The 12,818-nt window shown below is 36.2% G+C and overlaps 1 protein-coding gene across 2 annotated transcripts in view; it reads left to right on the forward strand.

Moving 5' to 3' along the window:
• tmem132e (transmembrane protein 132E) overlaps positions 1-12,818 on the forward strand; it is a 349,939-nt gene that overhangs the window by 302,919 nt on the left and 34,202 nt on the right. For both annotated transcript variants that reach the window (XM_019252827.2, XM_010737271.3), the window contains 2 exons: positions 1,948-2,140; positions 10,206-10,349. In XM_019252827.2, the coding sequence (XP_019108372.2) occupies positions 1,948-2,140; positions 10,206-10,349 (337 nt within the window). The remainder of the gene's footprint in view (positions 1-1,947; positions 2,141-10,205; positions 10,350-12,818) is intronic.

A 12,818-nucleotide genomic window follows, 5' to 3' on the forward strand; every position in this document is an offset into this window, starting at 1 on the left:
AGCAGTGATTATTTATTGACAAGACCTGCACACCGTTTTCTTCCAGACAAGCACTTATGAATTCACGTAGCATATGCTAATTTTCTTTCTTCTAGAAAACTGTCACTTCTCATCAGTTTTAGTCACCTGTGACAACAGTGACATGTACAAGTGGAAACATGTAAAGGGAAAAAAGATAAGATAAGGTGTTTTCAGTAAAGCACAAATAATAAATTATCAGGTCAGATGAAGCTTTACTGGTTTCAGAGGAAATATGATTGCTGTCCGAGTTACGTTCATCAAAAACCAGGTATGGCATTTTTATGTTGCACAGAAGGTTGAACATACAGTGCACGGGGATCCTTGAAACCAAATATTATAATATTTGTTTGGTCATTTCATTCAGCATGTTATTTAACATAAAATATAAAACATTTACTACCAATGCATTTAATTATCACCAGATTTATTATTTTTTTCTCTTTTTTTTTGTCACTTGCCCTCAAGGCTTCTGCACATTTGTTATTTGACTATATGTGAGTATATATTTCGGGAGACGTTGAAAAAAAGATTGTTTTGCTCCATTGAAGCTGTTCAAGGCTCCAAAATAAAAGGGCAACCCCCCCCAAAAGTAGTAAAAAAATATATACAGGGAGGTTCAGGTCAGACAGACCTCAGTAGAAGACAGCGAGGTGTAAAATGGATGCAACTTTGTTCTCAGCTGTGTAGAAATAAAAATGAAGAGACATATTAGCTCGGTGCATTGTTGCATCATTAGTTAGATTGAAGTCTCACTCCAGGCGTCTAAAATCCTTTTAGTTTTACATAAAGAACATTTTGTATTCAGGGTTTGTGACCAGACGAAAAACTGTTTTACAGAGATTATGACTCTAAAGGATTAAATTGCAGCATGAGAAAATGATTCACATTGTAATATGCTTAAGCAGAGTTTCAGCTTCTTCACCTTGACTTTATTCAATCAGGGAAGGCGAGAATGGAAACTACTTATCCTCATGGCCAAACAACCAAATTATATCAACCAAAACGGCTAGTTGATTGTCTCCTTTGTATTGCTGTCAAAGCCTGAATATCACCATCAAAGTAAAGGCAACCATGCTTTTGCTTTTCAAGAAGTGACATTAATGTGAGTACATTTCAAAAGGGAAGTCAGTTGTAAAGCTTCAGGTTGTAAACATCACACTGTGACCTTTAAAATCTTTAACTGTCTTGTTTCTGTCAGGAAGTGTGAGATCTACCAATCAGACTAAAGTAGCTGTTTCGACAGAGTGAAATGAAATAATGGAGCCTTTTCATTAACGAATGTGTCTGACAATTTATGAGAGCTTTGCTAAATGCACAGCATTGATTACACTCCACAGGAAGCTAATAGCTACTAAAGTTTTTATTCTGAAATCTTCACCGGACAGCTTATTGGATATTGATGAATTGATCCAACCAGAATACTGTGATCAATCTTCATCAATCAACTATGTTGAAAATACATTCAACTGCTCTGTTGTTTCAATACAAGATAACAAAGCTTTGGCATTTTTTTCTGAAGGTGATCACTGCATAATTACATGCTGTCATTGTGTTTCATGTTTTACAGGCAGAAATACCTTCAGATATGCAGATGTAGAATATAACTTTGAATAAAGAACACATACTAAAATACATCATCTGACAAGTATACTTTTAGCTATAGTGCTTCAAATGCTGATGCTTTAATGAATGTGTTATTTCTGAAAGGAAACTCAAGGAAAACTTTAAAAATAGCCAAAGAGCAGTGTGTGGGCAGCTCAATAAATTGCATGTTTAATAATTAATCATAATAATAAATAATCAACATTTTAATTTCTAAAAACTAATGCATTGCATGAATTCTTTGTAATACTGTAGTTTTCAAAGGTATGTTGCGGTTACCGATATTTCAGCTTTTGTTTTGTATGTGTTTTGGTGGTCTTGCAGGGATGTGTTGGGCAACATTGAAGTGATGCAGTTAGATTTCGAGATGGAGAACTTCACCAGCCTCTCGGTCACCAGAAGGATCAACTGGAACATTGACTACAAAGGCCAGAACCCACCTCCAGATTCAGAGAAAGTTGTGACGGAGTTGACGGTTGTGCAGCGGGATATTCAGGCCATCATTCCTCTGGCTATGGTGAGTAGGAGGATATCCAGATTCATATAGATCGAATTTTTATTGAACTCAAATAAAAGCAAATTGACCAACTGGGACCCATTACAGAAAAAATCTACATCGCTTGTCCTATCTTAAGTTTCAAGTCTTCCTATTACAAAAGTAATTCCTAAACGAATGTCTGTGTCCTTTCCTTTCTTTATATTTTATATTTTTACAGCATTTCCAGCAGTTACTTTAAATTTATGATAGGAAATTCTTAATTTAGGTTGGTTCTGTAATAGCTAAGTTTCTATAAGAATAGATAGGATTTAGGATCTGAAACTCAGTTAGATTTTAGACTTAGGCTTTAGACTTGGAAAGTTCCTGTGATGAAGACCGTGGTCTTTAATCATATTAAGCTTTGGTGAATAAAACAAAACAAAGGAACAGTTTTTAAAGGAAATTTTAAAGGAAATTTTCCCATCTACATTTTTGCCATAAGCTTTCAAAATGCAAGACAGCTCTTCAATGATCTGCCAGAATGCATTATGACATAGTGAGTTGTGCAGACCATCAGTAGGTCTGATGTCATATTAGCCTTCTTTTGTGTGAAAAGATGGAATATTGCTATAATCATCCTAAATATAAAATGTAAAGTATAGACTAAAGATTATCAGTAAGGTGGAAAAACCAAATACTAAATTCCAAGTTGTGTGGCTACATAGTGCAAGTATACCTAACCTTTAATTTAACCTTTTCTTTAAAGGTTAAAACTCCTTAAAGACCTCCTTAAAGAAATCTCTGAATAATGATTGTCTGTCAATCAAGGCTGATATGAGATCTGGTTTCCAACATACAATAAGTGCACACTTATCCTAGGCTTGAATAGCTGGCATATATACAGTAGAAAACAATATACGTAATACATTACTGTTTACTATGTCAGGATCCTGTCGATCCTGAGATACCAAATCACCCATAAAAAGCCAATTTAACGCCAAATGTTTCTGTGTTACAAACTCATAATGAGAGATCTGTATGAGCTTCCTGGGTTATTTAATCCCAGTAATGATGTTTACATGTGTGGAAGCATCAGGAATCCCATGAGGCCTTCTGGCTCCATACTAAACCTGTAGCTATCATATCTCTATTCATGACATCCTGGTGTAAGTAAACACCATGTTCAGAGCATCGTACAAAATACAGGCAGGTGTATTGTCATTCCAAATAAATCTAATCAACACCTATTATGCACTCTCTGCAGTGACTTTCTGATTGTTAAAAAAAATCAACCAATCCCAGAACACTTAAGTGTCTATTACCCTCTTAATCGGGGCTTTTCTCCTTGCCTCATGAAAGGTGGCAATTAGCGAGGGTAGTAAACAGATTATGGGAACAAAGGGAAATTAATCAAGCAAGAGGTGCTGAGTACCTCTGGCTATGCCTCGCCTGCTTTACTTCCTCTCTTGTGGTTTTGTTTCACTCGTGCGTTCGCTTGAAACCCAGAGAAAAATAGGTTCAAACCTGTATCATATTTGCTCATTAAATTTTACTCTGCATGTTAAATAATATAGAAGACTGGATGCTGGTGCCAAGTAGAAGTAGATGTCTGGCAGATGCTAAATGAAAGGGAGTGCATTGCAGTGTTTATGGAGGGCAGAGGTCATCATTGCAGCTCTGGGACCCAAACATGCCTTCTATAGATTGTAAGATACATAAATAATGCTAACAATATTTAAAAAAAAAATTGCATCTACATCTCAAAAGCTTGATGCTTTTGCCAGTATATTAAGTATTGGTTATCTTTAATATACTTGCATTATTCCCCCTTTTCTTCACCTAAAGCTCAATTAAATATACTTGAGCTGCATTTATGACTTTATATTGCACATTTGTTGCAACATAAGGTTCACTTCATAACTTCATATCTCAGGTCCCCTTGAAATTTGTGTTTTGCATGCGTCTTGTACCCAGATGTGTTTAGCCACGTTGCAAAATTAGATTTCTGCCTGTGTGACTTTGCCTTGTAAAATTTACGCTGTGAAGCAAGAGGGCAGGAACTTTCCGTAGCTGCCTGCCACCTCTACACTCTATATTAATTGGTAGTTAGATCTATGGGTAAGTGTTTCTGTTGCTATATGGTTTTAATGCTTTTTATTTGCCATATCTAAGCACATGACTCATGTTAATACTAGACGACTCGTATATCATCGTCTTTTATATTTTTAGTTGACAGGGAATTTCAAGGACATCAGTCTTCCCTTGCCACTGCGAAAGATGACTTGGCTTGGTTTGTTTTGAAATGAAGATTATAAAAGCGTAACACACTCAGCCCAGTCAATCTTGATCATCATTAAAAAGTTTTCACACCTTGGGAATTTTCTGACTGCAATTAGTCTGTTTAGTATCGCTGACATTGTTCATTGATATAAATAGTCACAATTTCAAAACCAGAATTGAGACCATCTCAGATCAACTCCACCTGCTCATTTCTCTCTCTAAGTGTAATACTGGCACCTGTTGAAAAAACGACGACAGAGTCAGCCTGAACCTAAAAACTTTACTCATCAGAAAACTAGTATTGATTTTAAAACCTGAGGGCGACCTGCAGGGTGGGTCAGCCTCGTTTCACTTTGAAAGATTAGGTTTAATCCATCATTTTCAGTTGTGGTGACTAATTGGATTGTAAATTATATCAAAACAAACAAGTTCCACTTCCTCCACCAGGGGAAGTGACACAGTTAAACAATAGTAACACCCTTGATACATGATTGATGAACTGAAAACAGGTGGTCTTATTAGGAGCAAACACAACAGACCAACTTTATCATTATGGCAGGTGGTTGAGAGGCTTAATGGGGTGGTGTGTAGTGGCAAGGCTGTCTGTATTCTACTTGGAAAGTTGAGAAAATGCTTTGCCAAGACTTCCGGTTCAACCATGAATGCACATTTAATTATATTTTATAATAAGTTGTATCATATTGATAGTTAAGTAAATATCGGGTTGGGAAAATAGCATGAGGAAGATCTAAATGTGATTTTTGTTCAAATGGTTGAGTTTGTTTTTGATTATCACCCATTGGAGTTAATTTGTACTTAACATTATATCACTGTTAATAGCTATCTCTTAATATGTGTGCTTTCTGAAAGGGCGACTTTAGTGTTACCAATATCTGTTTATGTTTTATCCTCTCCAGCATGCTGTGCTTGAAAGCATTAAAGGCTATTTTAGTGTGAAGTGAACAATCTAATGACTATGATTGATTGCTAAATGGAAGAACGCTAATAATTGTTGTGACGAAAGTTGAGTTTATGTATGAATTCCACTCCAGAGCAGCTGCTTATCTCTTGTCCCTTCACCAGAGCACAATACAGCTCTGAAGTACAGAAAAGATGTTTTTATGTTGAACATCAGAAGGTGCTGTAATTAGCAAAGGGAACACGTGTATTCATCAAGTTAACCAATGTTTTCTGAAGGGCTTTCTGTACAGGCACATCTATGCTGCTCAGGTCAAGGCACTGAAGCAATTAATCCAGAAATGAATTAGGTCAGGAGATGCATAAAGACTGTCTCTGAAGTTGTATTTTGGGCTTCTTTTGCTGTGGAATAACTGTCATTTTAAGGTTAGCAGCAGATGCAAACCGACCAGCACTTTTCAGCTGAAGCCTTACACCCACTGACAGCTTGAGGAACAGATCAGCACTTTCACAAACTGCTGATATAAAGAGGTGGGAGGCAGTTCTGTCTCCAAAATACAAACATGCTGCCTTTTGTATTGCAAAACAACAGAGATGAAGGTCTAGGATACTGTAACTTTTGACTGGGTAACATGTGAGGAAGGAGAGAAAACAGCTGCTAAAGCGACAGTAAAGAGAATGAAGAAGAGGGTTTTTATGGTTGGCAGACCACAGATTGTGTGCCAGCTACATTTGACCTGCTGCAGATAAGGGGAAGGAAGGTGGAAAAGAAGGCTGGAATTACCGGTGAATTTACAATGTTACAATGGTAAGGTTAAATTGACCCTGAGGCTTATTACACAGTTTAGGCCACTATTAACACAAAGCCACCAAAGCTTTCACAGGACATTCTTATTACTGTAGTTTGAGAGAAGAGAGCTGAAACAGGAAGGATGAGCTGCTCACAGTAGCCACAGTAGCTGCAGGATGTTAAAGAATAAATGATTCAGCACAGATTGAAGTCACATATCACATTTTTACATGTATGTTTTTGCGCATTCATAAACATACACATCTGGCAAGATGTATTTATTACACTATTCAAAAGCAGTTGGAAATGGTAGAAGTTGAGCTGAGAATTTAAGTCTCGCACGCTAAGTAACCTCACCTCAGTTTGCTTGTTAAACCAAGACCCTGGGGGCAGGTCCAACAAGGCTTCACAGTAATGGATTACATTTAATAGGATGGCTATAACCACAAGCAAATTACTAACTGTAATCTCACAGCTGAGACAATAAACTGTGAGGCATTTAATTTGGGATACCACACGCACAAACTTATCTCTAACAAAGAAAATAAAAGCTGAAATGATTCTGACAACTTTGCCAATAGACTCATTTAAATGAATGTAAATAAATAAATAAATGTTATACTGTATTTTCCTCTTTAATTAAATTCTAATTAAGTTGCTGTTTTTAAATTTTATATTATGTTAAAAGTATAATAATGCGTCATATGTAATGCATATATAGACTATGAAATCAAATAAATATTCTTTAAACAAGATTTTTCATTAAAGAAACTTAATGAAAATGTAGAAAACAGGGTGTCTCACCTGGTAGGGCTCATAACACATGTCAAGGATAAAACTTTACCGCAGTGGCCTGGATTTGAATTTGCCTGGGCCCTTTGCTGCATAGAATCCTCTCTCTCCCTTGCATTTCCTGTCCTCTCTGCTGTCAGCATCCTATATAAAGCAAAATGCCAAATAAAAATAATAATTTGAGGTTTTGAGAGCAGATCCTATATCCCATAGACCCTGCTAAAGAAATGTAGTGTTAACATGCCTTTATTGTAGTCAAAATAAACCAATTTGGTTTAATGCAATACTGGAATTACAACATTTTTGTATTACCATTAAATGGGGTATCTAATAACTGTTTTGCTGCTTTGTGGAGAACATAATAATTAAGTGAAATGATAGCTCTGTGCAGTGATGACTGATTTTTGTTCCAAGCTGGGTTCAGGTAAGCATAATTAGTGCTCCCATAGCAGCACACATGTAATTGTAAAGTGTCTTGTGTAGTTTAATACTTACCAGATGCAAAAACAGCAAGGAGAGCTTAGGGATGATGTCTTTCAATTAGGATTTCGCCCCAGAGTCCAGTCAATTATCCACAGAGGTCTGCTGTGCTTTGCTTCCCATAAATTGGCCATGTTTCATAAACTAAAGGAAATGATGCTCTGCCTAGCTTTAGTAACAAAAAGAAAAAAGAAAAGGTAAAGAGACAGATAAAAGATATGCAAATTATATTTTGACAAAAACACAACAAGTCTGGCATCAAGCACACTGATTTACTGATGTTTCAGACTATTTTTAAAGAATACACAAAATGTGGATTTTAATACACAAACAAAGGAACGGGGTGATGTAATGCTCTGATTGGACTTGAAACTCAAAGAAGCTCTGTTGAGTTATGATAAAAAAATTTATTTTATTTGATAATCTAGATCATACAGTATGATGGACATATTCCAAGTTTCAGAAGGATCCTGCAACGTTAAAATGTTTGAATTAGCGTTGTGCATTCTGTTGTGAGAAAATGTTAAATAGTGGAGACTATGATGATGATGATGACGACACAAAACCTGACTTATCTGAAACTGAGTGAACATTAACCTTCTCATTAATAAGATTTGTTTGTATTCTAGCTGTTTAAGGGATGTCACCTTTCTCAATAATCAAACTTATATAACCTAACCTAGTGTGGACTATACCTGAATGGTTTTTATATACTAATGCTATTATGTTTAAAGTATCAGCCTGGACTTTGCACTGTGAAGGTTGTGAATGGTGTTATTGATTCTCTATTCAAGAAGCAGAGGTCTGTATCTTTTTTATTGATCTGTCTAAAGCCTAAGCAGAGGTTGATTAACGAAGGAATGTCTGAAAAAGCATTAGTTAGCAACGTTTTTTCATATAAGACTTCATGTGTAAATGGACTATCTCTTTCTATACTTAGTGGAGTTCCCCAAGGTCTCATATTGGATCATCTTTTTCTTTCTGCATGAATGATTAAAGAGTAAAACTACACGGACATTTTCATTGTTAAAGAGATGATACTGTTACATAAAATATTAAATCATAAAGCCATCAATCCAAATTTAGTGTGAACTTGAAACAATTGTTTTTCTGTTGCACAGTCATATTTTGCTTTTATCAACAAAGACATTTTTCCACCTCAGTCAAGCATAAGAACTTTTTTGTTGTATTTCGTCACTTTTTACCTTGAATTTCCAGTGTCTCCCACAGTTTTATTTACATGCAAATGAACATATGGATGGAAATAAGTGTATCATTTGCATTCTTGCAAATCAGAGGAAATATATTGCAGTTGTTATCTTTTATGAATTACTTTGTGGCTTGACAGAATTGTAAGTAAAATGTTATTGTCAGCCACGATCTCAAGTCTTATTGATGTAGTGTAAATCCTTATATGTTTTTGTTGTTTTTCTGCTGCTATGCTCACTCTTTTCCCTTTTTTGTTTTTGTCAAATGCACTTACCTACTTCTTAGATTTTAGATTGTCTATTTGGATTGGCTGTACATCATTGCACATTAGCGCTGTTTTGTCACCCTCAGAGATAAAGTTCAGTGTCATGCCTCAGGACTCTTCAGTACCAACCACCTTTGTTATTTGCTTAAGGCTACAGAGTAGATGCCTTGACAAAACTCAGTGCTGAATCTCTGTGTAATATTCCCTCAGTGAATAAACAATTCTGGGCGTTGTGGTTGAGTGGGAACCCATGAAAAGCAAGATGGGGAAGAAAGTCTGATCTACACCCTTATTAAGTGTCAGGGAGAAATTTAAATAAACTATTTTCTTTTCCTTTTTTCTTTCAGGAAATTTACATAATCTCAGTCTCTCTCCTGGGCTACTCATGCACCGCAAATGTGAAAATGTGTTACCCTCTTGCAGTTTATGTGATCTACAAAAAATAATGAATTGACTCAAAGTTCAACTGGGATCCTGGTGTGTATTTTAATTGGCTGTTTGCATCCTGAACATTCAAAATAAAAATGCAGATAGGCTGACAATGTTGGCCTTGTTCGTGCTTATTTATCACCATTTGATCCCTTTCGATAGAAGTTTTAATTATATAGTAAAACAGGGCATAGCCATACCGAATATTCTCTCTCTGAACTCCAGCATATAGAGAATATAAGTGCATGTATCAGATACCTATCAGACAAATTAAAGGGTTTTCTTTTATGCATACTTAAATACGTAATCTTCATATATTAGTTGTTCACGAACAATTACCTAACCCCAAATTGAAGAATAGCAGTTAGGCTATTATACAGAGAACCATTAATGTGAACAACAAAGAAATTCTCCATAATTTTCTCCTTCTTGGGCCTAATTAAAACCATAGAACACCATACTTTCTTTTCTTAAATACCTTCATGGCAAAATGATTCAGATTAAAATAATTATACAGCTTCTCAGTATAGTAACAAACAAACAAAAAAAAGGGTAATGGAGGTGCAATAATTCATGGTTGAAATAGAATATAGTAAGAAAAAACTACAAAAAACTATTTTATGTTTTTTTGACGCTGTGATTTACATTCTAGGACCCCATTAAGCAGACATGTGTTTCCTAAAATGAAAAAAAAGGTGAAGATTATTTCTTTTCATTCATATTTTAGTTACTTTGAGTCACTCTAGGTGGACAAGGGTACTAGAAATGTAAATCTCAGTTGATGGAATCCAATGAAAGGGATCTCAGTGAAATGAGTTCCGGTCTGCCACATGGAGGTAATAGTTTTAAATGAGGAAATCAGTAATACTGAAGACATATCAAGGAAAATCACTCTGTCTAACTCCTACTGTTTCATTAATATCTATTTTTTCTCTCCGTAGGACACTGAGATTATCAACACGGCCATTCTGACCGGACGCACTGTGGCCATTCCTGTCAAAATGGTCTCCATAGAGATGAATGGAGCAGTCACTGATGTCTCAGCCTTTGTGCAGTGCAAGTCATCCAATGAGGACATTGTTAAGGTACAGTAAACCTGATTTCCTCAATCTCTTTATCTGGGAGAAGATGCCAATTTAGAAAATGTAATCCCTTTACTCTTCTACTAACAGTCGGGAGTGGTCCCGCGCCACAGTCACAACATCAGGAAAGCATAAAAACTTCATTTTGTGCTGCACTATATGTACTTATGATTTGATTCTTGCTTTATGCCTTAGATAAAATCAATGGATGTTCATAAAACTCTACAGATAAATAAACATGATTACAAGGGAGCCGTGAAAGCTCCAGTATATGCCTCTTTGAGCACCACACCTACTGTTTGTCAGAGAAACACCTTGTTCACAGAGTTCTGCTCACCTGATGAAGCCAACCACGTCTTGTTGTTCACTGATGGCTGATGGCAGATATAACAACGGTGTCCCATGTTGCAGGCAACAATCACCGCTTGCACTCACCAGGAATCCAACCTCAGAGAACAATATCAAGTCTTGTTTGTTGATTAAATAAATTAAAGTGGGATCACAACAACTTGCAGGGCACATTAGAGGCTGTGATTACGTCGTTATTATTTTCTCCAGTCAATTACAACCATAATGGATCGCACTATAGGAAGATTGTATAACTGTAAAGTCTCAGTGCCGTTTTGCTCTGTTAATTATATTAAATGTGACTTTGTAAAGTGTAATGTGACCTTAGTTTAAGTAAACAGCATATCGTTATATCAAAAAATTCAAATATACAACAAAAAAAATTCTCAGGTTCCCTTATCTAACCTTTCCTTAAATAGCAATTTCCAATAGCAGACTTTACGACAATAAAGGTATCACATAAGTATAATGAAATGTTTATGGAATGCATGTGGCGGACAAAAAGTCTGCACAAACTATGTGAAACTGACAAGTTGGCAACCCAAAAAAGCACCTTGTTTTTTTCATGTCTCCTTGGTACCTTGGTATCTATACCCTAAAAATGATGGGTGACTTAGTGCCGTAAAGTGTTATGTACTTCTAGCACAAAGTTCCATAGTTAAGAACAGTCGCCCATCATTATTTATTATACATCAGTGCAGCAACAAATATGATTTACAATCTGCTATTTTATGATGACAAAGTTCCAAAATGAGCATGTACTTGATGAGTCATTTCTTTTGATTCTTTTTTTTTTAGTTTGGCGAGCTTGAGATCAGCATAAGGTTTCTCAAAGGTGTGTTGCATACTTCCATACAAGTTCTCATCCACTTTTTCGACACTCGCTGGGTGCTGAACACACAAGAGAGTGTTGCGCAAAGGGTGAAAATGGCAGCATGATAAAAGAAGTACCTTGATTGTGCTTTGTCTCTGCTTACACCCACTTTCTAATTAGAAAGAGAGAGTTTGATCTGTCCCAGCATGTATTTTATGAACAAATACATTCTGCCAGAGGCCAAATCTTCCAAGCCACAACACCCTGTCTATCAGAACACCTGCATGGTGTTTTAACCTACTGTCCTGGATAAAGATGGATTGAACCAGAGGAATCAGGCCAGTGATAGTCATATTCTTTCTAAAACACTTCACGTATATTTATATTCCTCTCATGTTAAGGTTACTATTGAAAATCTCTGAATACAGTCGTGGCTGCCCACTCAAGCCCACTTGTATTTCTTTTTGGATTAGATTCAACTCTATCATGTCATTACATAGATTAAAAGTACTGAGACGATGCAGTTCAGAAATCTATCTTTAAGTGCAGAGGCTGTGTCGAGGTGTCTATAAATAAACAGCAAGAGGTAGATATGAATACAAGAGATACCGTATGAACATTATGTAATGAATCATCTTGAAACACTATGAACCTGTGCAGCAATTACAGTTGGAAGCAGGTATAAAATATAGTCTAGAAATATCTATCTATCCATATAAGACATTATAAACAGACGTCACAGAATTCAGTGGGGAAGCAGCTATCAGGGATCAGACGTGACTCGCAGTACGATCAGCTTTGACTTGTGAAGCTTGTGAATTGTCCCCCATGAACAGAAATCTTAAAATTTGACCACATTCATTTCTGTTATGAAGAATACTGAATCCAATCTGACTCAGAAAGCCTTTTGTTCATTGAATAATAAAACTATCATATCAAGTCAGTCTAGTGAAATCCTTTTGGGTGGCTCAGCAGCACCTCAAGGTCAGGTAAGGAAGGTTTGATTGTAGATGTTACAGCTCAGAAAGCCATAAAGCCAAATCAGATACCGACTTCAATCGTTTCGGCTGTGACTGGCCAGTGTCTGTTCTTATTAAAAGACTAGTATCTGTCCAATATATTTTCACTCTGATATACTGGACTAACTCTAATGTTCGCTGCAAGGCAACTCAGATACCTGAGGGAGAACAAACTGTGAATTTAACTCGTAGCACGGTCCCGATCAATGAATTTCCTGTATAGACATGTTTCTTAAAGGTGGAAGGTGTTCCAGTTGTAGTGTATTGTATTGTGGTGTCAATAGAAAAGAA

The sequence above is a fragment of the Larimichthys crocea genome, chromosome III (assembly GCF_000972845.2).
Source record: "Larimichthys crocea isolate SSNF chromosome III, L_crocea_2.0, whole genome shotgun sequence".
In the NCBI taxonomy this organism is placed as follows: domain Eukaryota; kingdom Metazoa; phylum Chordata; class Actinopteri; family Sciaenidae; genus Larimichthys; species Larimichthys crocea.